This window comes from Poecilia mexicana, unplaced genomic scaffold (assembly GCF_051168715.1).
Source record: "Poecilia mexicana isolate PSO_F unplaced genomic scaffold, ASM5116871v1 scaffold_14, whole genome shotgun sequence".
Classification (NCBI taxonomy): domain Eukaryota; kingdom Metazoa; phylum Chordata; class Actinopteri; order Cyprinodontiformes; family Poeciliidae; genus Poecilia; species Poecilia mexicana.
The window spans coordinates 19,246,353-19,271,211 of NW_028263383.1; the positions used below are offsets into that span (position 1 = coordinate 19,246,353).

Sequence of the window (24,859 nt, forward strand, 5' to 3'; positions counted from 1 at the left end):
TACTGCTCTACAACTCTGCAGTTTGCTGATATCCCACCTTTATGCTCTCTGATGGTATGTTTAAAGTGGTTGTCCTCGTTGTCCTGCTGCAAGGTGAAGCTCCACTCTAGTCTCAAGCAGGTCTCCTTCCGGGATTGTCGGACATTTAGCTCCATCCATCTTAAGGTCCAGGTTCGGAGAGCCTCGGGTAACAGATTGGGAGAATACGACCCGGTCTGAAGAGCCTCAATTTCAGATTTATCCTCAGTTCCAGCTGCCCACTACTTCTGATGCCAACTTCCAGCAGGATAATAGGCCGTCACGCAGGATAAATCTTCTCCATCTGCTTTCAATTAGCTCAAGGGACTCCAACGGCCTCAGCCAATCAGATCTCATCCAACAGAGCACCTTTGGGATGTGGTGGAACATCGTGGATGTGTGTGACCCACAGAAGTTCTTTATATTCACTCAAACATTGTGGGTTCCCATTCTGAACAATGGAGGATTTTTAATCTCCTTGTGGTGCTTTTGGCTCTGCTCTGTGGGAGGTAGTGAGTGGTTGTATTCATTATGTAGCGAGTAAATAAAACTACAGCCAGAAATGCAACATATCATCCCTGAGCAACCTTTCAAATGTTTTAGCTCGTTTTAATAATTCATTTTCCTGACAGTGCATAGTTTGCAGACTGAATGGAGTTAGTTTGTAACTGTTAAGCTCTATAGTCGTTTGCTCCCTAATCAGCTCAAATATGCCAAAAGCATTATGCAGAAATATGGATTTGCTTAGTCCCTTTAATTTTACTACATTTAATTTTTTGGAAGCATACCTCTACCGCTGCAGTACCTCACACAGCCAGCAGGTGGCACTGTCATCCCACGCTATATCCCTCAATAGTTTTCTTTCTTTGTGGTTAGGTTTTGTGTTCTGTGTGGACAAAACGTTCCTACTATCAGCTTCAACATCAGAGGCGGCAACTGCAAAGAAAGCGCCAACTTGCCTCGTCGCATCGTTAGATTAAAACACGCCAGCGTATACAGTCGCTCTCGCTTCAAATCTTTAATGACATCAAATCATCATAGAAATTCAAACAGTTTCGTGATCGGCCGATCTGGTCTCCCACAGAGAGTCCGTACGATCACACGTGACACTTCTGAGGCATTTTCCTCTGTCAGGAAACTGTGGCTACAACTTAAAGTTCAGTCTTTCTCCTCTGTGTGTTTAGTACATCTGGATGTGGGCTGGACCTGCTTGAACACATCTATAGTCTGGCAGTGGGGAACCCGGCTTACCCTCACCCTTCTTCAGGTCAACAGTTGATGTCGACTCTTCTCTCGAGTGAAACGGTCAAGGCCTTGCACTTTTCAACAACTACTCTCCATTGGATTTCTCAGTGAGCTGTCAAGTTTTTTTTCTGTGTGACCCGGCTTGTCAAAGAGTCACTCGGTCCACTTTCTTCAGCCGATCCGTTCCTGCTTCCTCCTGAGAACGATCTGCAAACCTTCGTCCCCCTCAGACCCAAGGGTGACGCAGTCATTCCAGGGTCTACCCACCATCATCTGGGGAGGTACTCCTGTGGAAGACCACTAAAGTTCCTGCTCTGAAGCGCCTGGTCAACCGTGAGAATGAAGGAGTCGATCATGCGCCTCATGTCAGGAGTGAACGGGTCAAAGGAGGGCCTCTGGGCCCCGGGACGCTTGAAGTGGCCGTCCTGGTTGCTCTGCGCGCACAGCAGCCTCTCCTCGGTGATGGAGACGTTTAGGAAAGCAGCGACCAGTCGCAGCTGGGGGAGCAGGGCTCTCTGCAGCTCCTCGTAGTGCACCACCAGGAGGCGCTGTCCAAACTTCAGCCAGCTCAGAGCGTGGGAGGCCCACCAGGGGGCGTAGCTGGAGACAAATTCTGGCCACTCTGCAGATAGAAGCAGGGAGGATAGATGGTTATTTCCTGGTAATTACTAGATTATATTTTAATGTGCCTTCATCAGAAGGATCTTCTTACATTAATGTTTAAAGACAAAGAGCTCAAAGTCTGGTGATTAGCAGAGAAGGAATTATCCTGGAGAGCGGGCAGAACTGAGTGGGTGGATGTTTGAGTTTCAGTTTGTTGGAAGAGGCAGAAAGGAAGCAGAACACAAGCTGGCTAATGCACAAAAACACTTTAATCAATAGCAACCGTGTTATTAAGTCATCACTCCTCCTAATATCAATTTCAACTCTTTTTTTGGGGACTAAACGGTCTATAAAGATAAAAATGATTCAGTCTAGCAGGCGGAGAATAATATGAATGTCAACCATGCAAGCACATGCACACACTCGTGGCTCAGGTCATTTTGGAGGGACCAGTAAACCCAACAGTCATGTTTATGGTCTGAGGGAGGAACCTGGAGAACACACAGTCATAGAACCTTCTTTCTCCAAGCCGGCCCCCACCTCTTCAGGCCGTACCCCGCGTCAAACGCAACGACTGCTGGAGATGAGCGCCAGACGGATGAATGGATGGATACCAGTGAGTCCTGTATCATTCTAACTGTTACGCATCCTGATGCGATCAGTTTGTGGAGCTGCTTCTATCGCAAAGGGGTGACTCTACAGGCAACTCTGGTCAAGAAATCTACCATTAAAAAAAGTTAAGATCCAAACATCCTCTAACAGCAGAGGACTGTTGCGAGATTTCAAAGTGTAAACTCCAAGCACTGAGCAGACTAGAGCGAGTCGACATCATTCAGGACTTGGTTCAGAAGTTCATGTCAAGACCATCAAGACCTTAAAACATATGCTGTTTATTGGTCTATGGTTTAAGACAGACATCAGTTTAGTTTAAGACAGCTAATCCCAAACACATAAGTTTGGCTTTAGCTGTTTTATCTGACAAACTTTGACCCGTCCAGCCCGCTCCTGCACACCGGTTGCGTGTAGTTAATCCGTGTTCATTGGTTCTGAATGTCCGTGCATTTCTGAAATATCGCTGAGGAGGACTTTTATTTCACACGATGAAGAAACTTCCTGTTTGAACTCTTTGAGAAGGAAAACTCCTTGACCTGCTGAGCAAAGAACCGTTCAGAGAAGATGTGTGTGTGTGACTGTGGAATCGTTTCCACTGAATGACCTTTTTGTTAAAAGTAAACTAAGAGTCAATAATATACCGACTCTTTTAGCAGTTTATTGTAGTGACAAACGTTTTAGTAATAGTAGAAAAAAAAATTATTTCTAATTTAGAAAAGTTTTTCATACATCTCTATCATTTCTAGAAAGGTAGGTGTTTTTCGATGGTCTTATGAAGGAAACAAGATTGTGTGTGTGTGTGTGTGTGTGTGTGTGTGACCATGAAGGCTTGCCTCACTGTAAATAATGGAAATGCGTGACAATAGGATCCTTCAGCAGAGCCGTAAAGCACTCGACCCTGAGGCGCACCGTTACCTTTGCTGTCCCACTGCGCCTCAGTGGCGTGGCCCAGATGTCCGGCACACTTGCGGTTGAATTCAGCTATCAGAGAGCGGTACGGGTTTCGAATCAGCAAGATGGCTGAATCGAACATCTCGATTTCTTTCTGGCCACTTTCGTGCGTCTTCACGCAGACGCTGCGGCCGCTCTTCCAGTAATCCTTCTCCCCTTTGAAGCCTGGGACGGGAGAAGAAAATCGATCAGACAAAAACGCGACTCTGAGAAATAGTCCAGCCGCTCCGTTCCCCTCGGCCGCGCTCTTTCATACCTCTGTTGTAGAGACTGCCGTCGAAGTAGAAGCTGCCGGTGTAGTAGCCGGTCACGAGCTCAATCAGGTGTCGGACCCAGGTGTTGCCCGCGCCCGGAAAACTGGAGAGCGCCACCAGGGAGGAGGATCTCTGAGGCAGAAACATTCTCTCTTTGCACCTGGAGTCTGCAAGAAAACGTTATTTTCTTTTATTCGGCGAACTGTCGGCTGTGTTCCCGGCAGATGAGCGTCATTGAGGAAGCTGAGAGCCCCAAATGGAGTCATTTCCAGGACAACTTAGATACAAAAGCTGGTACGACACCAACTGCAGCGTGACTGTGAGAGCTCTGAAATGGATCTGAGTCGAGATTTCAGGAAATATGGATTGGGAAAAGGGGCTTTCAAGTGTAATTTCCTACATTCACTAAGTGGCGTTCCCCGGAGAAACAAACACAGGGTTCAGACACAGTGTCACGGTATGCACTGCTTTTATCACAGGCTATTCTCCTCAGATAAAACAGAGCAGCTGAGCGGCGTGATTAGCCAAAAATGTCCCGACGACGCGGACGGGAAACATTCGGCTAATTATTAGGCCGCATGAATGTTTCAGCTCCTTTCTCTGCTCACCCCACAGCCGCCCGACATGCGTGGAGGAGAGACTCTCACCGAGGACGGGGGTGTGATACACCAGGTAGTGGCCACTCTCCGGCGGGGCCGTGGACGCGGGTGTTGCCGTGCGGTTCGGGGAGCCGTCTGCGCACCACTGCTCGTCCGACTGCTGGTTGATGTCGAAGAGAGACGACGTCCAGGTGCAGAAACAGTGGGGTCTCTTCAACACAGCCAGGGGGAGCTCCTGGAAACATCCACAATTACAAATGACTCGTCAAATTTTTAAACCTTGATGGGGTTCTTTTTTTTCCCCCTCGCATTCTCTTGTGTTACAGGCTTTTCTTTGAATTTTGTGAGAGGGACGACAAATAGACAGACATACTTTTCAACATTTTTACAGATGAAAATCTGAAAAGTACGGCTTGGATTTTAACTGAACCTGCCTGGAGGCCCAGAGAAGCGAATCATTTTAAATAAATAAATAAAATACACACATTATATACATTTATATATAAATATATTCATAATAGATGTAGATGTGTAATTTATTGTCCCCAAGGGAAACTTTGTCTTAAACATTGTACGCTAAGCAAAGCTGCATTTACAACTTAATACACTACAAACAATAAAAGCCTTGTAAACACCACAGTAAAATCATAAACACATACTGCTAGTTCTCTACATACCTCTGTCTAGCAGTAGGGAGTGGTGGAGAAACAATAAGCAGAGTTGGGTTTGAAAATAATATCTGAACCCACCAAAGTGAAGCCGCCTGAACCATCAGGTCGGTCAAAGAGAGCAATAATGTAGGAAGTGGCTAAAAGGCCCGTGGTCACTCTGGAGGAGCAGCAAAGATCCGCAGCAGAAAAAAACAGGATTCTTTGTGTGGCAGATCCCCCCCAACTAATCCATCATCACAATGAAACATGATGGCAGAATGAAGCTGCTGTTCAGCAGGGATGCTGGCAGCTGATTGGAGGATGGAGAGAGCTCAATATAGAATAGGAGGCTTAGTTAGCAGCAGCGTGAGATTTATTTGTTGGAATGGCCCAGTCAAAGTCTGCAGCTAAATCGAAAAGGATATCTTTGGCAACATTTGGACGCTGATATTCTCCATCTTACTCAGAGCTTGAGCGACGCTGCATAGAATAATGTTTACAGCTGGCTGAGACCCAAACAGATTTTTGATCTGCAGGTTAAAAAAGTGAGAAGCTACTTATATGAGGCACTGAATTCTCCACGCCGTCTCCTCTGACTCTTTCTGTTCCAGTCGGTCTCATCGCATCTCCAATCCATCCCTTCATTTTTCCTCGTGACGTTTTTTTCTCACTCTTCCAGCTCCAGAAGGTGAGAACTTCCAGTGCCGGGGCTCGGAGATGCTGCAGGGATCTTCTTCTCACTCCGGTTATGCATGCCTGCACTCACACTACGCGACGAGAATTAATCACGCTGCTGTCAACAGCATGCTGCTTTCCTGTTTCTCCCCCACCCCCCACCTCCCTTTTCTTTTTTTCAGCAGAGCTGCAGCCGCTAAGCCTTTAGAGCAGAACTCAGAGAATTCTCATTAAAAGCACATTAAAGCTTTAATATTCAGCAGAATTCAAAGAGCCGTGTTCTCCCACATGTGATCCGGCAGCCCTCTGAGCCGGCCTCCTCTGTTCCACTGCTGGGTGCGCTAAATTAATCATCAAGCCTATCCCTTTTCCCGAGCCGGGAAGCCAACCTTATCGGTGCACGTCTCGATGCAGGACTGAGCGGTGAGGTTGGGCTGAACGGAGTGGATGGGGAAGGCGCCGACGGTGCCGTTCGTCAGCTTGAAGCAGCCGCGCTGGTGAACGTTTCTGACTGGAGGGGAAGCAGAAACACACGACAACAGAGGGGATGGGGGAGGGGGGAATAAATAGCTGTGTGTACTAGTTGCTGAACAACAACAAGCTGAAATAGAAATTTCTCTTCACAGGGTAATTTTTTTTTCTTTTTTCTCGCTCTGACAAGATTCCATGTGCAGACTTTCAGAAACAGGAAGTGGAGACTCTTAATTTGTCTGCTGAATCTCTGCAGACTGAGTAACACATTCACAGCTCGGCTGCTGATCTCCGGAGAGAATGAAGCTTCCAATCGGGAATGCTAACGCTGTTTATGATTATGATTATTTACAGCAGTTGCCCTTGCCCGGGTCGGGAAGGAAGTGCACGTCTTTATGGAACTAATATTGCAAGATTAAATCATGGGGCATGAAGTAGCAGACACACCTCAAAAACTCTTCGCCGTTTTCTCACAATAAACCCCCACAGACCTTCATGTTTTTATTTAGATTCTATGCACATTTTGATTATTCTATGTCCTTTATGCTTGTTTTTAAAAGTAAAAAGGATAAAGTACCAAACTCTTATGAAGAGGAGGAAAAACTACATGCTATGCAAAATGTTAAAAAGGCTCAATATTGAAGTTTTCAGCCTTCGTGGAAGAAGACATTCCATGAAAATGAAAAATAAATAAATAAGGGTAGAGATGATTCTGAGCAAGTCATCTCAGAATCATCTCTACCATGAAAAACGGTGGTGGCAGCATCATGTTGTGGTGAACAGGCTAGCTTCTCAAAGATTGTGGCAGGATGGATGCACTGCAAGAACGTGAAGAACTTTGGTTTGCTGAGCTTGTTGTTAATCTGCTTCAATAATAAACTTTGAATTAAGATGAAATAAAGGGCAGAGTCATTTTGTTGAATGGATGAAGTCAGTTTGAAAGACTTCTTTATGACGATCTCTGGGAGACAAACACTGTTTTGCGATTCGTTTTTATTTTTGTTGTTTTTAAGTAAATGGTACAAGAAGAAATGACTTGAAAGCCCAATGATAGGAGCCAAGCTATTCGATTTCATGTGCAAACAGAAACCAGCAGCAGCAGCTCACTCGAATAAACAGAAAGTTGGTTTAAAAACTTGAACCTCAGACTATTTCTAATCTTGTCCTCAGGCTGCGCCGCACACTCAGATGTCTGTCTTACTTTTAGGTTTTTCGGTGCGTTCCTTGGACATCACCATGAAAAAGCAGCCAGCATTTACAACGACCGCGCTTACAATTGTGGCTCGGAAAGAGACGGCAGCGGCTTGACGCTCTCTGCATTTGCAGCCGCAGCGGAGATGATGACAGCTCCCAGACGGCCGTCTCACTAATACGGAGAGCTTTCTGGAACGTTGCTCTCCCAGGTGTGGATCAGACACATATAATGACTGTCAGAGCAGTGATGGAGGATCCTGTCACCTTTCCACCAGGGTAAAAAAAAAAAAAAAAAGTGGACATTTTCAGCCTCAGTGCAGGCTGGGATGTTAAAAAAACAGATTCTAAATATATTTTAAAAGATGATTGTTTTAAGCTGCAGAAGGCAGGTTTGTTTTGATCGCCCCAGCTCTTCTGCACACGGCTCATCCAGACTGGACGGATGGATCCCCAGCCAGCATGCCTAGGTGGGACCCAAGTGGGGGAAAGGAGGGCTGATATATGGGTCCCATATGGGTTTGCCCATGCAGGGCCACAGCCCACATGGCCCCTACATGGGCCCTAAATGGACAAACCCATATGGGACCCATATGGTCTGCCCTCCTTTTCCCCATGGGGCCCACCTAGGCATCGGCACTTTTCACCATCCTTATTGGCTCCTGTCGTTTTTTTGTGCTGTAATACAAATCTTCTTAGTGTGGCTTGCAAATTAACATTTTAATTTTAAAATGTTAATTTTAATTTAAAAAAATAAAATTTGCATCTTCCATTCGGTTGTAAGATACTACAAAAAAGACATCACTGCAAAAACACAAAATCCTACCAAGTATTTCTAGGGAAAATATCTTATTGGACTTTATAGGTGCTTTTTATCCTTTTTCTTTTTTATTTTTTACAGAAGTTGAACCAAAACATGCTAAAACTCTGCCACTGGATGAATTTTGGGTAGAGCATATTTACAGGCAAAGGTTCATTTTAATCTAAACTGCAAAATGCAAATATATTTTTTAACAGTTTCGGCCTATAATCACAGCTATGAATGTGTTCTTTGAGAAAATTTGTCCTTTTTTTTGTTTGTAGCTAAGATATTTCCTTGTTGTTACATTTACTGACTTCAAACTATGTTTGATCTTATAAAATTGCTAATTATTGTGCAGATAATGAAATACACTGAGTTAAGCCCCCACACTCCAAGACTTTCACACGTGTTTAAATGCCAACTCAGATTATCAGTCTTTATGCTTGGCTGCCTGTGCAACAGTGTGACATAACTCAGGGAAATTAAATCAGATTTAATCCCTACAAACAAAATCATCATGACGTCAAAACCCTGTGTCATGGTGCCAGCTCTACATCAAAAGCACACACATAAAAATTGGGGGAAAAAAGCACACAACACACACACACACACACACACACACACACACACACGCGCACGCACACACGCACACACACACACACCAATTTCTTGGCCCCACTGGTAAAGATGTCTGAAAGCCTTAAAATAAATTCCTCCTTTACTGCAGCAGCAGCAAAATGTCACACTGAGAAATTCAGAAAAAAAATTCAGCAATTAATGTGCGTACATTTACTTAGTGGGGAAAAATATAACATGTTGCTTAAAAGAATACATAACAAAATCAGTGGTGTTGCGACAACTCGCAAATTTAAATGTTTAAAAGTGTAGCTTCAGGATCTATTAATCTATTTTACCATCTTCTACTGGGACTGGAACTGTCTGCTATGGCCCACTATGGAGCATGGTGGAGAACCTGTGATGCTGTGGGCTTGATTCTCCTTCAAATGCAAGAACTACTGAAGAACTGGAAATCAGTAATCACTGGGGTAGAACAACAGGAAAATGACTCAAAACATGTGGCCAAATCAGAGAAGGTTTACAGATTCAGTTCTGGTTTGTATGAATTTCTCAAGAATACATATTTTAAACTAAACACGGTTTGAAATATGAGGATTGCAATGAGCATACAAGACTCAACAGACACGAATAGACATAAAATCAGATACCGTGCTGTGTGCACGTCTGAGGAATTTCTAGCCAACAGGATTTCTCAGACCAGATGTGCTGCGTATGTTTTCACATCAACAGCTTGCGTCCCTTCCTATAGCTTCAGAATGGAGCTGGTCCTGTTACTGCTGCTCTCGCCCGCATTAATAGCAGAGCGCTGTGCTCCCTGAGGGGAGTTGACTCACATTTTCTGTGACCTGGCAGCTGCTCCTCCACCTTGTAAATGGAGAGACGGCCCACGCCGCCACAGGGAGACCCCCTCTCGCCCCGGCACACCAGGCTGCAGTCCTCCTCCGGAGCCTGCGGGCTGCTGATCCGGTTCCCACAGTGACATTCAGCGCCGTACTCCAGGCCGGCAAACTGGTATCCACTAACCACACACACACACACGCACACACACACACACGCGCACACACACACACACACACACACACACACACACACACACACACACACACACGCACACACACACACACACACACACAGAAGCACAGTTATTTCCCTAGCCAAAGGCATTTCATAACCTCAGATTCTTCCCCTCAGGCTAAGTCATCCCGCAGGAGAACATTAGGTAAGATTTCACACTTATCATTTAAGTCAGACGTTCCTGTAATAAATATATCACGTCCCCTGAGATGGTTGTCAGTGTTTCTGCTCATGTTCTCGTCTGACTGCGTAATGTCCTCTTCTGCATGAGCTGCAGTCACCTCTGATCTGCGCCCCGTGACTCATCCTCCTTGGTCTACTTTCATCCTTCCTCTCCTTGGGAAAGCAGAGCCCTCATGAAAACTGACCTTTTCATCTGCTTCCTTTAAAGCTTCCTCCTAAATTGCCTTGCCATTTTTTTTTTTTTTTTTTACTTTAGTTCATCTCTGTAATTGGCCCGCTCAGGTACACACAGCCTGACTGCTCCCTTTGCGGACTCCGGCTTGGTTGGCCAGAAACGTGACGACCGACTCTGAGGGTGTTTTCACACATGATAATCGGGTTTTCTGATTACATTTGTTCAGCTGGCGCAGTTTAAAACCAAACCCTTTGAACAACCTGCTCACCTCCTCACATGTGGTGGCGCTGCACCAAGAACCACCGAAGCAAACGACGCAAAACCCTCTGAAGAAGACACCGAGCGCAGCTCCCTTCTTCGCAAAATGTAAAGGAAAATGGCGCGGCCTTTAGCGGCTCTTGTGTCTTTGGTAAAACGTCACGAGCAACTTCTCCCTACAACGTCAGACTTTTACCCAGAATGCCCTTCTCTATAGTTCACTTTCCTGCTTTTTGCTGTGATTTAGAAAAATAATACTAACAATTCAGAGAGGTCATTCCTCGACTTTGCCTCTGAAGGTGGCTCCAGGTTTGTTTGAAGGTCAAGCGCTGACCCCTCTCCCCCTCCCTTAGCTCATTTTCAAAGTAGCAGAGCTTCAGAGGAAGCATGTCTGAAGACTGACATGTTCTCTCTCTCTAACCGCAGCGGTCGGCTCATTAGGCTTCCCACAGTAACAGACCGAGCACAGCACCCCCAGCCCCTCTCGTTCCCCAGAATTCCCCCAGACACCTGGCTGGAGACACAGGGGCCATTCATGGTGGAGACAGGGATCCTAAAGCTTTCCTTACACAACGGGCCCTCTGTGGGCCCCTCCACAGGGATTACCTTTCCGAGCAGGTGTCCTGACACAGGGAGCTGGTCATTTTGCGCAGGTCATAAAGCATGGTTCCGCCCAGGGCTCGATCGCTGGCGTTATGCAGGAAGCAGCCCATGTAGGTTCCTGCATGGGTCAAAAATAAAAGCAAACAAAGTTCAGTCAGAAGGAAGCATTTAAAGCCACAGCAGTCAGAGTATGTAGTTATTATTATTATTATTATTATTATTTAAAGGGAATTATTTATTTTTTTACTCAGTTTTTATCTGGTTCTCTGCACATCCTCACAACTAAAGACTGAATTCAACATGCAAAGGAACCTAATAAAATACAGAAATGCTCCTGCAACCGAACTGAGTTAAGCTGAAATAAGTTAAAACAATTTGTAGATTTGTTCCCAGATGTTTTGGTTTCCAAACCACAAAATGACCACAGAGCCGACTTGTGAGTCCGAGTGATGGTTGCATTTATTTCAGCTCAGTTACATGAACAGATGTAAAACGTTAATACAGAAATTATCAGTACTGCAAACGCAGAATAAAATGATTGGAAATGCGTTCAAAACGTCCCTATAATTCAATTCAATTGTATTCTATTATATTTAATTTAATTTTTAAAAAAAAACTTTTATTTTTTGTTTTACTCAAATCTAAGTGTGTTCAAAGGCTCGGTGGATGTTGATGCTGCAGAAAGAAGGAGCTTCACTAGCAGTCAGTCTTACAACGAATCTGAAGACACCTCTGACTAAAGACTGTTGCAGCATGACACCCTTATGACTGTCATGACATGCTAAGAGCAGAGATGATATTTCACTGGAGCACATCCTGCGTGACATCATCAGCTGTGTTGGAAAGTGGTTTAATTCTCAATGCTTTGACTGCTCAGCAATGCCCCCTGCTGATCAAAAGCTGAAGGCAGAAGGTTGCGCAATAAAAGGGCTGGCGGTACTCTCGTGTTGCATGTGTTGCTTAGTGTGGAGCTGAAACACACACACGCCTGTGTATTTCTGTGTATTTTAAGCGTGTGTGACTGAAGGAAGAGACATGGACTGAAGGCAGCATCGATTAGGAAACATCTCTCCTCCACTTTCACTCATTATGGGGGATTTATCTTTAGATCGAGTGTGTTGTACCGTCAACCCCAAACCTTTACTTAAATAATGTGTATGTTTTTTTTCATGAGCTTGCTAAAATAAGGCAAAGTCACTTTAAAGTTAAACGTATTTTCATGAGCAATCATACATTCTGTGCATTTTCAGGGCTGTTGCTGGAAACTAATAATGCGAGAGTTTAGAAAAACGGACAGTTGTTTAGTTTGCTCATTACTGAAGCTCCACTAGAGCAAACCTACACAGAGCCGCTGCACTTCAACAAGCTTAATATGCGCATTCTGAGTAAACAGAACCTAAATATAACACGCGTCACCCCAGATGAACCAGTACTGAGTTTCTGTAGGAAGCAATAGTGGCTACATTATTTCTTATCTTAAAATTCTCTTTTTGCTCTTGTTCAGAGCTTCGGCTCAAGTCTTCCATCACCAGTTTTATATCCTCTGTCATCTTGAAACGCATCAGAATCACCCAGAATGTTTTTAGAGAGAGCAGTGTCCCGGACCGGTTGCATTGGCGACCCAGTCATTCATAGATGGATGGCTGTGTTGGAGTTTATTCATTTTTGTCTCTGTGCACCTCCCAGGTTTGTTAACCAGTTTCAGGACCCGACCAGAACCCCTCAGTGTAAATTACCTTGAGAAATAATGAGCTCTGGTTATACGTAGAAACAGGCTTTAGTGCCGAAAAATGATCAAATGTCACAAACCATACATGTCAAACAAATGGAACAGATACAGTCCAGCACTGGGGCCACACTGAGCTCACCTTATGGATGCAACCAAGTGAGGCAAGGATTGTAGCGATTTCAGCTTTTTATTCTTCTCTCCAATCTGTACCCTCCCTAAAGGGTAGTGTAATCAGTTTCAGTCTGTTAACGTTTGACTGGCGCCAGTCACACATAAACATGGTTATATCAGCTGCAGCTTATAAGCAGAAAAAAAAAGGATAAAAGAGATGGAGGAAAACACAGAATGGATGGATGGATGGATGGATGGATGGATGGATGGATGGATGGATGGATGGATGGATGGATGGATGGATGGATGGATGGATGGATGGATGGATGGATGGATGGATGGATGAGGAGCATTGTTGCATCACTTCACGTGAACATTGCATGTGATGATTGGCTGAAGGCGGAGTTTCACAAAGAGCAGCAGCTTCTTAAAGAGACAGAGGCCCAATTTCAAGGTGTCAAATTAAAGTTATTTTGATGTTCAGCTCTGGAAGAAATGAAGAGCCCACTGCACTGAACCCCAGTGAGGACCTCACGGTTATTCCACCAAATATCGATTTCTGAAATCTTCCTGAGTTAAAACATCAGTATTGTTGTTTCTAAATGAATATGAAGTTGTTATTTTTTTGTTGCATTATCTGAGGTCATTTTCACCATTTCTCATTTCCTGTAAATAAATACAGAATTTTTGCTTGGTATTTCAGAGACGCGTTGTCAGAAGTTCATAGAATAAAAGAACAACGCTCATTTTACTCAAACATAAACCTATAAAAAGCAAAATCAGAAAAACTGATCATTTTAGGTGGCTTGTTATTTTTGTTTGCCAGAGCTACACATACAGCATTTTTGTACCGACTGAACATAACATAGTTTCTTGACTGTGTAATAAACTGTTTCAGTCCCGGACCCCTGAGTTAAGAGTCGAGCCCCTATCTCTGACACGCACTCTAAAATACACAGTTCGCTGCACTGCGGAGCTGCGAGGCTGAAGCAGCCTTTGTGTTTCCACTCAATCAGAATAACTGTCCAGCATGTACTGTCAGCCCTAATACTGGCATTATCTGTGTCATGTATGACCGACAAGAGGCAATCATCCTCCAGTATTCCAGTTATTCTTAATTCTAATTATTTTGAAGCTGCACACTTTTCCTGGAACAGGAGCTGCCCATGCGGAAAGAAAGCAGCAACAAATAATGTTCTTTGTCAGGCTAATACGATGCGCTGACAAGATTAAGGCAGCGTATAAAACGTCGCCTGAATTCGGTCTTTGATGTTATCTTTGCTGCATCATCCACCACTCGGCTGACACATAAAAGCACTCCTTGGGAAACAAAAAAACAAAAAACAGCTCCTGTCACCATAGCTGCATATGCATTGCTTTTGTCTTCAGACTTCAATTACATTTTTCCCTGAGGACTACAACTGGTATATTTTTAAGTTCTGTGCTAAAAGTTATTTCACAAACCGTATATTCTGAAGGGATTTGTATTGAGTTTCTGTTGCGTCGAGTGCATGGAAACATACCCTCCAGGTGAGCTCTTTGCTTTAAATTACCATTCCTGGATGAAACTTGCATAGAACAACAGCTTGCAGGTTTCAGTGAAACTGAGACTTCCTGTTGAAGTTTTCTTCCAGCACAGACTAGACTGCCACCGAATACTTAAAGCTGGATTTAAAGGGCAATATTTGGTAAAAATCATCTTTTTCCAGCTTTATATCGTGTTATAATGTTTTTCCCTCAAGGCGACGTACTTGGAGCGTCGCCTTGATTCTGTCATGAATCACTGAGGAATCCTTCAATCGCCTGTGGCAACCATTCCGCTGTGGAAAACACCTGGATGGACCAAGCACCGCCTTTAATGCACAGCGACTCCCCTTTGACTCCCCCATTCAGCTCCTTCAGACTAGCAAACACTTGGTGGAACTGATCTGCTGCTTCTCAGTGCACAGCTAGTAAAAACGTTGTTACAGGGTTAATAGAGGTAATAGAGGAGCGATGTTATGATGACTTCCTGAAGGCGGCGTTTCAGAAAGAGCAGGAGCTTTTAAAGAGACAAAGGTCCGATTTCAAGGCGTTAAATCACAAAATCAGTCATATTTTATATATAAAGCATTTTTATAACAAATGGAGTAATACAGTTGGCTGATAGTGCTATGAAATGTCACTATATGCCTGGAAAATACATAATACCGCTCCTTTAGAACGTGTTGGAAATGCACTACATGCGGCAGGGTTTGCAGACAAGATGGGAGGAAGCTATGGGCCGTGAAATCTCTGGCTGTCAACCGTCGGCGTATCGAATAAGTGATTCAATCAGGGCCCGACATTCTTTAAAGCCCATCCTGCCAGGGGGTGCTGGAGCAAAGCTGAGTCACCGGCCGCCTGTGGGCCCTGGAGAGTACCAGCGGAGACCGTCAGGAAGCGCTGTGTGAAGACATTAAACGCAAGGAGCTACCGGAACCAGGCGAACGAAGAGTGTTTGAGGCATCGCCCAAGGTGAGACCCCCCTCCTATCCCCTTCAGCCGCCCAGAAGGGAAGGTTAGTTCTTTAATCAAAGCGAGGGAGAAGCCCCAGGCGTAGCGGGCTCAGGGCTAATGAAGGGAAGCAGCCTGGATTCATAGACATGACAGAAATGACTGCATGGAGGACTGACATTGTTGGGCCTTTTTAAACACTCAGACAGATGGCTACGCTGAGTCGGTCCCTGCAGGACTGGATGGAGGGAGCTAATGACGGGAGGACAGAGGGAAAAGGCACATGCCTCTGAAAACTGTGAGAGGCCATCAAAACGAATGGGACAGGAGCCTATTGTTAAGTAGCTGCTATCTCTCCCAAAAACTGAACAATTTGCAACGGCTTTGCTAAAATGTGATAACATTTCCGTTTCTGTTTTTGCCACAGCTGTAGCGAGTGATACACGTGTTCGCTTAGCTGTGTTAAACCTCTGACACCTTGTTCACGTTCCATAGTTTGAGAATCATCCTTGGAAAGCACAACGTTTCCTCCTCTACACCTTGGACATTTATTACAAACTGATGGACCTTGGAGGGAGCCTGAATCTGTGCTGCCAAAAGGAGAAAGGAGCATTTCTGTGCTTTAAGAGCCCACAGTTGTGATCAGATGTTTTATATATTGCCTACCGTTATTCACCTTGGGCATATTTGGCTTTAACAATACTTTCATTCAACAAGGAAGTTTGTTTCTGGCAAGAAATGTTACATGACACGCGTCTCTCAAAATAATGTAAAATCTCTAGCAATTGTACGTTTTTTTATTTACATTTTATTTTTTAGAAAATGTCACTTTGAAAATGAATGTTTTACTGCTTCTAAAAATCAAACATGGTCAACATAATTTGACTTTTTTGAAAAAAACTTTAATGAGACTGTTATAGCTAAAGCTACACAGAAACTATTGGAGACGACAAGGTGAATGCTTTGGAGCGGTCCAGTCAAAGCCCAGACCTCAATCACATAGACCTGAAAAGAGCTGTTCAGAGCCGATCCCCATAAAACCTTGGCCATGATTCTCTTGCAAAAGAGATTTTCAATCTCAATACAATATTCATACAACTGTGTTGAAAAGATAGAAAACTTACTCATTTTTCCATCTAGTGATGAACAGGAGTAAGTAAAACAGACGCAGCATGAAGCCACTGCCTCACCTAGCATTCGGCTAGTATTTTTAGGATAAATGTCATTGTCATGGAGTCAAATCAAGCTTTTGGACAACTTGGTTCAACTGGATTTTTTTTTTTACAGCACTTGAAAAATCTTTGCAGGCTCAAACATTTGGGCTTTTGTCCAGAGACGATGTGAGATTTGGAAAACAAGATTTGTGTTGGATGGATGTTAAATGACAGCTAAGGCTTGGCTGGGTGCCTCATAAACCTCCTGGTTTTGCATCTAATTATTCCTCTGAGAATTATGAGCACTAAGTGAGGAAAAGCTTAATTACACAATTTTGACGCTGCAACACATTTTGTGTTTTAGATCGACCAAGTCGTCCTTACTGTCAAACCTTAGCTGTCAGAGCCCAAAGCTACATGTCTTAACATTTAACAAACTGGGAGTAATTTGACAACTAGGATAAACTGGAATGTGTGATAGAATTGATTAATTTTTTTTTTTTTTTTTTTTTTTGTAAAGTGCCTTGAGACAACATTTTTTGTGACTTGGCGCTATACAAATGAACTGAACTGAATGAAACTGTTCAAACACTCAGACTGTTTTAGTCTCCTTCAAAACAAACAAACAAACAAACAAACAAACAAACAAACAAAAAAATAAATCATTTTGCAATACTATGCAGGTCAAACAGAACAGGCTCTGTAAGCCTCAGGGCTGAGCTCACTTGGTAGAGACGAGTTACAGTTTAATCTCCAGCATATGGAAAAATAGTCTGCAATTTTATAAGTTCAGGTTGGTTTGCAAATGACTTGTAAATCTATTTTTCATGATCTACCCTGGCTGAGTCAAATGCAGCTGGACAGATTCATGAATTGCTGCTCACACCTGCTCAGAAGTGTTGTCCCAAACAATCTTATCTCATGTATTCACCTCACTGCGTGCCCTTACAGCATGTCCCAGAGCCTTTTTGGAGCCGTAGGTGAGATTATCTTAACGTTGTGTACAAGGTTTAATCATGAGGATGAGCAAACCCCGCTTTAATTTGTTTCGCAGGTGATCTAGAAATGCGCCGCTCGTTTTAGCCGCATGTTGGAGAAACTGTCACGTTGGTTCTGATTTATTCTTTTTCTAGACCTGTTTTGGTGGAGACGGTACTTGTCGCTGTATGAAAAGAAACGTGGAAGTAAAAATTGTAATTGCAGAAAGTAAAAATTGACTTCTAGAGCAATCATGAGTGGATCGAAGTGACAAAAATGTCCTGCAGAGTAGCTTTACATGTTGTTGAACAGCAAAACATAAAGACTACTTTATGTGTTCAGTGTAAACTATAACATATCATCAATTATTAGCTGAGATCGTGGTACATTTGCTTATAAAGCTACACAGCATCTACACTATCTGCAGCATAATGAATAGGCAACTTTGACTTATTTTAATTAAGCCAGCCAAAGAAAATCAGACCCTCAACATGAAACAAGAGCAGAGCTGCACCATTTTCATCCATTAAGCACAAATAACCTGACAAAGAGGGAGATGTTCCTGCCAAACAACACATAGAGCAGCTTTGTTCTTCGCCGGCAAGAAAGGCAAGGTCCAGTTATTTAATCTGCCAAATTTTCTAAAGAATGAAAGAAGTTGATTGGGGAAAAGAAACGGTTCTTCCCTATTTAATGCTAAGGATTCTAAGCTTTATTCTGTTAGCTCTAATAATGTAGCAAAAGATCAAAGTGGGAGCAATGAACATAACAGATGTGCAAAACGTTGTTTATTTTGATCACAGACTGAGGAAATGGCAGGTAACTGAGGAGGAGGAGTTATTGATTTAATTCCATCATATAAAGTGGATGTGAGTACATGTGTCATATTAAGAAAGAACACAGGGTAGAAAACATTTTCAAGAGAACGACTTTATGCTAACAAACAACACCTCGATTGTCAGGCTGCTGACTCACTAGTGGCATGAACTGTGCTGTGTTTTATTCTTAGTGAGGCTTCCAGACGTTTTTATTTTTGCAAAAAGTTGGCCACACACACCTTTTTGGCATCTCTATCAAAAAAGCAATTCAACCTGGAAAGACTCACATGAAAGAGAGTGGAATTAGGGTATTTAATAGACGAGGAAACAAAATGATGAGAACAAAACAATAAGAGTAATAGTCTTTGGCGGTCAGACCCAGTAGGAAGACATGGTATGCGCTGACTGAGAATGAGCCACGATGCATGAGGATTAGGGACGTCTTCCTCTTGGGCCCAGACACTGGTGGTGGAGAGGTCGTTGGGAACTGAGTGGATATGGAGGAGCAGTGAACTGAAGGTGGAGGAGGGGTGGCGGCGGGACGAAGCTTGGCCAGAAAGCGGGAGCGGGCAGACATCGGGACTTTATGAAGGGAGTGGCGAATGATGATTGGAGGAGATCGGCATAAGAACGCTGCCGTCTGGATGCTACACGACTTGATTGGATGAGCAGGTGAGATGAATTGAGTCTTCCAGGCTGAATTTCTGCTTAAGCTTCATTTCATTTTCTTGGCACAGCTGTGGACAACCACGGATTCTAAGTTTCCAGGAAAAGCTGATTAAATACACCGTTTGTTGCTGTTGCATACTTTATTTTGCAACATCACAAATGATCGTACCTCGGCTTCAGGCTGAAACCTTTCAGGGCCGTCGGCACCACAGACCTTCATTACTTCCTTCTCTGTTCATCAGAGATGTACGATGCTGCAGAGATAGGTTTTGATTGATTGCAATAGTTTGTGATGTATTTGTTGCTGCCTCAACAAATACATCAAATAAACGTTAAATAAAAAATTTTAATTTGTCTGATACCAACTATAAAGTGGGCTAGTATCACTGATACCGATACTGATACCAATACTTATTACTGAAGTTTGATCATCAGAATTCTAACCATCAGATGGTTTTGTGGTTTTTCCTTTGAATTGTTTAGTTAAAACCCAGGACAGAATTTGAACGAAGTTGGTAGATGTCTAAAAAAAAACTCTGATAACATATTGGCAAGACAAACAATAGAAAAACAACCAATTTGTGTGTTTTGCATCTTTTCCTTAATACACCAAATCAATGAGCATTTGAGAGCAAATCAAAACAACATGTTTTATTAATATTAGAGAAACTGTAATACAATAATAAAATAAATTTCCAAAGGGAATCTGAAACTTAAGCATCAATTTCACCACGCTAGTATCGATCTGATTCCGATACCAATTTGGGATCGATATTATCGATATTTTGTATCGAGGTAGGTACCTCTACTCTTTGCCAGACAGACGCTTTCGAAACTGATACAATTCCCGCCCGCAACATTTTTCATCAGCATTAACTCGCCTAGCGATTGAGCAATCTCATTCCATTTCCGTTTTAAGAAAGGATTAAGTGTGCCTCTTTTAAAGAAAGAGACAGAAAGGCAAATGTTCCACCAGAGCAAACTCCTTTTGCTCTTAACGTTTGAACAAAATGGTACAAGCAGTGATAAGCACTGTAATGGATTGGAGGAAATCTGAACGAGCATGCCAAAATATTTTAAGTCTACTTAGCAAAGAGCACAAGCTTGGATTCTATTGCTTTAATCCTCACTGGTATCCTTTTTTTTTTTCACTGTGTACTGCTTTGGCTCGCCGAGGCTTTTCCTCCTCTGGTTCTGAGAGGGCCGTTGAGCTCTTTCTGTCGTCTACCAGATCTGGGGCACCACACGTAAAATGTCACATGAATCTATAATGAGGCTCTTCTGACTGTTCTGGGGTCACGCTCATCTCTTTCATACATGTTGAATGAAATCTGCTGTGAGTGCTCTGTGAGCATTGTACAGAGTATAATTCCTCGGCTCCTGGCTATCTGAGATAAGAAGGTACATTACCGAATATATAAAACACTTGTATGTGTCCCTTTATTCATACATAATTCACCGGCGAAAACACCAGCCCAGATCGTCAGCCTTCTGCAGCTGTATGTCAGACAGCAGACGTAGCTGCGCTTTCTTTCTGTGTGAGTTTAAATGAAAAAAAAAAAAGAAGAAGAAATGCGCTTGAGTTGACTCACACAAAGGGACTGAAAGCCACATACACAGCGGGGCAGGATTACAGAAAAGGACCAGAAAACAACTGAAATGGCAAAATATGTGTATATTTTTACATTCTGAACCAGAACTGACCAGATTTGTTGTTGTTTTTTTTTTCATTCATGAGAAATCATTCACTTTGCTTTACATCCGTGTAAAGCTGGTCAGTCAGTTAAACGTTTTGGAGACAATACGTTTTTACCCCCCATTGAACGCTTGATGTCTGCTTCTGTAGCAAAATTGGGTCAGCTCTTCACTCATTTTGCTCTAAACAAAATGAGTGAAGAGGTAGCGGGGCGGGGGTCCCATTCATGCCTTCATGAGATGGGAACGCGCCTGAGAAATGAACCGGTGACCAGAATGAGACAAAACAAAACCGTTCTCTAAGTGTTTCTAAGGTAACTGGTCTCTCAAATCGCCCTCGGCTTCAAGTTTGCATGTCTGTGTGTCTGTGTGTGTGTATAGTTGTTTGTCATGTGGGTCTCTGTGTTGTCCTATGACAACCCAGTGATCATTAGAGATAGGCACCAATCGCCCCATAGCCCTTATTGGACAATAATGGCAATGAATGGATGACCAGTGAACACACCACGTGGTAGTGCAACCAGGTCAAGGTTTGAATCAACTAAAACTGGTATTAGAATGTTTGTGCTTAAAAAAAGGTAATTACAAACTCTCTGATTGGTGCATTTCTACTTTTTCTTTCTTAGCTTTTCAATCAGATCAGATGCAACCAATGACTAAACTTATTAGGATGGATTTCAACTGAAATTCGCAGAGCAGGATGAGTGTCATGATGTTGACCGTGATGTTACTGCTAAACTTCAATCAGCTAAGCTGTTGCCACTTGACCAAAGTTCATCCACAGCAGGCCACACAGACAGTGACGTTTAATGACACACCAGAAAAAAACAGAAAGGACAATTTTCACACAGAGAGGTGTTACTTTCAGGCATAACTCCGTCAGTAAACCCTTACCTTTGTGTCTGCTGCTCCTGTGCTGAGACACTTTCTGCTCCGGACTCTCTGGCAGCAGACTGTGAAACCAGCGGCGGTGTAAGTGTTGGACCCCGAGGCCACGGGAGCCGGGCCAGCCTCGCGAGGCTTTGACTCCCCCGCCGGACACGGCCTGAACGGCGGCCCATCTGGAACGCACCCTCACGCCCATGCCCGCCGCCCCGAGGGCAGCGGGAGGCGCGACGAGAGACAGCAGGGGCGGCAGGCTGGGGGGGTTGGGCTGAGCCGCCCGGATGGCGGAGCGCTGCAGGAGGAGGATACTGCCTGCCATCAGGTAGGCGATGCCCAGGCAGAGCAGCAGCATCTGGGCTCTCTTCAAGAGGCAGTGCAGCTTGCTGAGGGGCACCACCATACCTGCTCAGTTCACTGCCTCCCACTTCAGTCAAAGGCCATTAAATGGTTGATCGAGAAGAGCCGGAGGAGCACTCCAAAATTTTGCAGAGCGTTGGAGCTTGTGTGTCTGTGTTGGTCCATGTTGTTGTCAACAGCAGCAGCAGCAGCAGTGGGAGACAAAAAAAAAAGGTGGGATTTATGAATCCAGAAAGATCCTGAAAATGATGGGGAGAAAGACACAAATTAGGGTGATAGACTGAAAATGAAGGATAACATTCTGAACATTTTAAGGAAAGTGACTATCTCTTTATTGAGGCAGTTATTAGCAGGAAGTCAACATTATGACAGAAGCACAAAGCTTAGTAGGTAGAGGCATTCACACAGCAACAACCAAACTGTGATGATTTGACCGCCGGGTTTCCAAAGCTGCAGCTCTTTAGGGGGTTTCTTGTCTGCATTGGTCAGTATCACGGCAGACTCACATGAACATTAAAAACTCATAAAAAGTTTTTTATATAAACACTTATAACATGTTTGAGACTATAGAATTGGTTTAAAATGGTAGAAGTCCACTGTGGTCTCAGAGAGCATTGATATAAGCGGTTCTTTTTACCCAAGGTGTAACTCTACTGCAGTTTCACAAACCAATAGTACTCTCTTAGATCTGTTTTTTGTCATTTTCTTTGCATAATTTTCCACAAATATCAGCATCCCTTAAAGAAAAATAATGCATCCATCTTATTTTTCCAAAATGTCTGCGTTTGTCTTTATCTTAAAACTCACAGAACAGCAGTAAAATACTTTTTCAGATGACAATTCTCCAGTAGCAGATGTTTATCAAAAGCCGCCTTTAATCAAAAGCTCGTGTAACATTCTAAATGAGATTGATTTAGCTGGACTGAGGGCAAAGATGGTCAAACCTACAGGCTAGATGAGTGACCTAGCCTTTAGGTTCGGCTGTTTTCTACTGCAGGTACTGCTCTTAATATTTCTAACAGAACCTCAGTTCAGTTACAGCGAACCATCCCTTTAAAGGATGGTACAAATATTGGTACCCGACACCACAGTGCACCGTCAGGGGTCACAGTGTTGTACCTGATCCTTGTATATCAGTGTTGTTGACACATTTATGAACATCCAGAATATTTAGATTTCTCCATTTGTTCTTGAAATAGAAAAATAAATAATGAACTTGTTCTCCATGAGTCTTCAGCTTAAAATCCCTTCACCGAAACGTCATAATATGCGTTTCTGTAGTGAGAGATGTCACTTTCCTACCCTGGCTGCAAGAATATATGCGTGATGTTCCCCGCACAGTGAAAAACAAACAAACAAACAAACAAAAAACCCTGCAGTGATAAAAGCTGTGGGCATTACGGGCGCTTATGAAAAGGGGGAAAGAGGGTGGGGGGGATTATCATAGCAGCGCGCAGATCAACTCTCATCCTGACAGCGATAAATATAAATGCGATGAGCGACACACACAAAAAACACACACACACAAAAAAACACACACACATGGAGAAGCGGCACCGAAGCTCGATCAGAACCGGTGATCGCAGCAGGCAGCGTTTCGTGCATCCTGACACGGTGAGGAGGGGAGCGGTGAGGTGAACCCCCGCTGGTCGGGCTGGTCGCCGTCACACGTCGTTATGTCCTTCACATCCACTTTTCCTAACCGGGGCTCTCCCGACAGAACGGGGGGGAGAGGGAGGGGGGCAGAGGAGGAGGAGGTGCGGCGGTGCTCCCGAGAATAACAGCCCCTAACAGAAGCAACAGTTTGCACGACGATCGAGTCCGGATGTCCAAGTTGTGCTCAACTCTTGTTTTTATTCGCTAATAAAACAGACCGAACTCATGCAAAAAAAAAAAAGAGAGAGAGAGAATTAGATTAAGATTTGATGGCACATGGCGCAGGAGGACAGACGGATCACTTGAGGGAGTGAGCACGCATCAGTCGTTGAAGAAGCCAAGGTCTTCCATCTTAAGCCCCCCTCTCTCTCTCTCTCTCCCTCCACCATTAAGGCTCAGCTTACCTTCCGATCGCTCCTCTCCCACGGCTTTGTTGTCCGGCATGTGAAGGTCCGCTGGGCTGTTTAGTATTTCCCACAGCTGCTGTTATGTAAGGTCTCCATCTCTTTCTCCCCCTCTCTCTCATACACACACACACATAAACACACAGGGACTCTGAGAGCGGACGAGCCAGCGCTGCTCTCTGTCGCCCTGAAAAGGCTGCCGCGGCAGGCAGAATGGGAGTGTGTGTGTGTATGCGTGTGTGTGTTTTGTGTGTCTGCTGTGGAGGAAGAGGAGGTGATGGGGAGGAGGAAGAGGAAGAGGATGGGGGGGGGGGGGGGAGTTGGAGCTCAGGCTCATTTACATTGGTGATGTAAACGCGTCACAGCTCCTCCACTGTGCAGACAGGAGAACCGAGTCCAGCAGCCTGCAGCCTGCACTGCAGCTCCACCGTGAACCCTGCGGAGCCTCCTTATTCCTGCAAATAAAGTTTTTATTTTTATTTTTGTCGTTTGACTCCCCGGTCGCCTGATTTATGCCCCATGATCATATATGGTCGTCTTCACTTAATGCGCTTCATAAATTTTCCGTGAGTTATTATTATGCGTGACGTCCGCGTTGCGTTCGAAGCGCGTTTCAGCACCACGAACAGCGCACCGTCTACCTGCTGCCCGCCCAACAGACAGGACAACTACTGATGCACTCACAGGTGTCTGCGACGTTCAAGACCAACCATACTATATAATAATAATAATAATAATAATAATAATAATAATAATAATAATAATAATAATAATAATAATAATAAAGATGTTCCACAGAATCATGGGAAACCTTTAAAATAATCACTAGAACCTCATGAGTCATGCTGGGAATTTTCTTCAAAATGTGATTTCATTGAATTAAGTCTTGTACCAGAACAGCTAATAAGATTTTCCTGAGGAGGTTATCATTCAGTAAATCTACCATCTTTACGGATCTATAAGCTAGTTTTGTGTACTGTGCCTT

The 24,859-nt window shown here is 43.8% G+C and overlaps 1 protein-coding gene across 1 annotated transcript; it reads right to left on the minus strand.

Annotated features, from left to right (window-relative positions):
• Positions 1-1,020: 1,020 nt before the first annotated feature.
• On the minus strand, positions 1,021-22,263 carry LOC106917444 (sialate:O-sulfotransferase 1). Its single transcript, XM_014986413.2, has 8 exons — positions 21,467-22,263; positions 10,947-11,061; positions 9,484-9,668; positions 5,997-6,118; positions 4,331-4,517; positions 3,686-3,850; positions 3,394-3,594; positions 1,021-1,885 (listed from the first exon to the last, which is right to left on the minus strand). Exons 1-8 carry the CDS (start codon positions 21,855-21,857, stop codon positions 1,533-1,535), a joined length of 1,719 nt encoding a protein of 572 aa, XP_014841899.2. The 5' UTR covers positions 21,858-22,263; the 3' UTR covers positions 1,021-1,532.
• Between the last annotated feature and the right edge of the window lie 2,596 nt (positions 22,264-24,859).

Bases quoted from the DNA above. Each gene is read 5' to 3' on its own strand.
- LOC106917444 (XM_014986413.2), bottom strand. From the start codon at position 21,857: ATGGTGGTGCCCCTCAGCAAGCTGCACTGCCTCTTGAAGAGAGCCCAG. The intron at 11,062-21,466 runs GTAAGGGTTTAC...TGACCCATGCAG, and splicing joins CAGGAGCAGCAGACACAAAG to GAACCTACATGGGCTGCTTC. The intron at 6,119-9,483 runs GTGAGTCAACTC...CTTCCCCTCCAG, and splicing joins GCTGCCAGGTCACAGAAAAT to TCAGAAACGTTCACCAGCGC.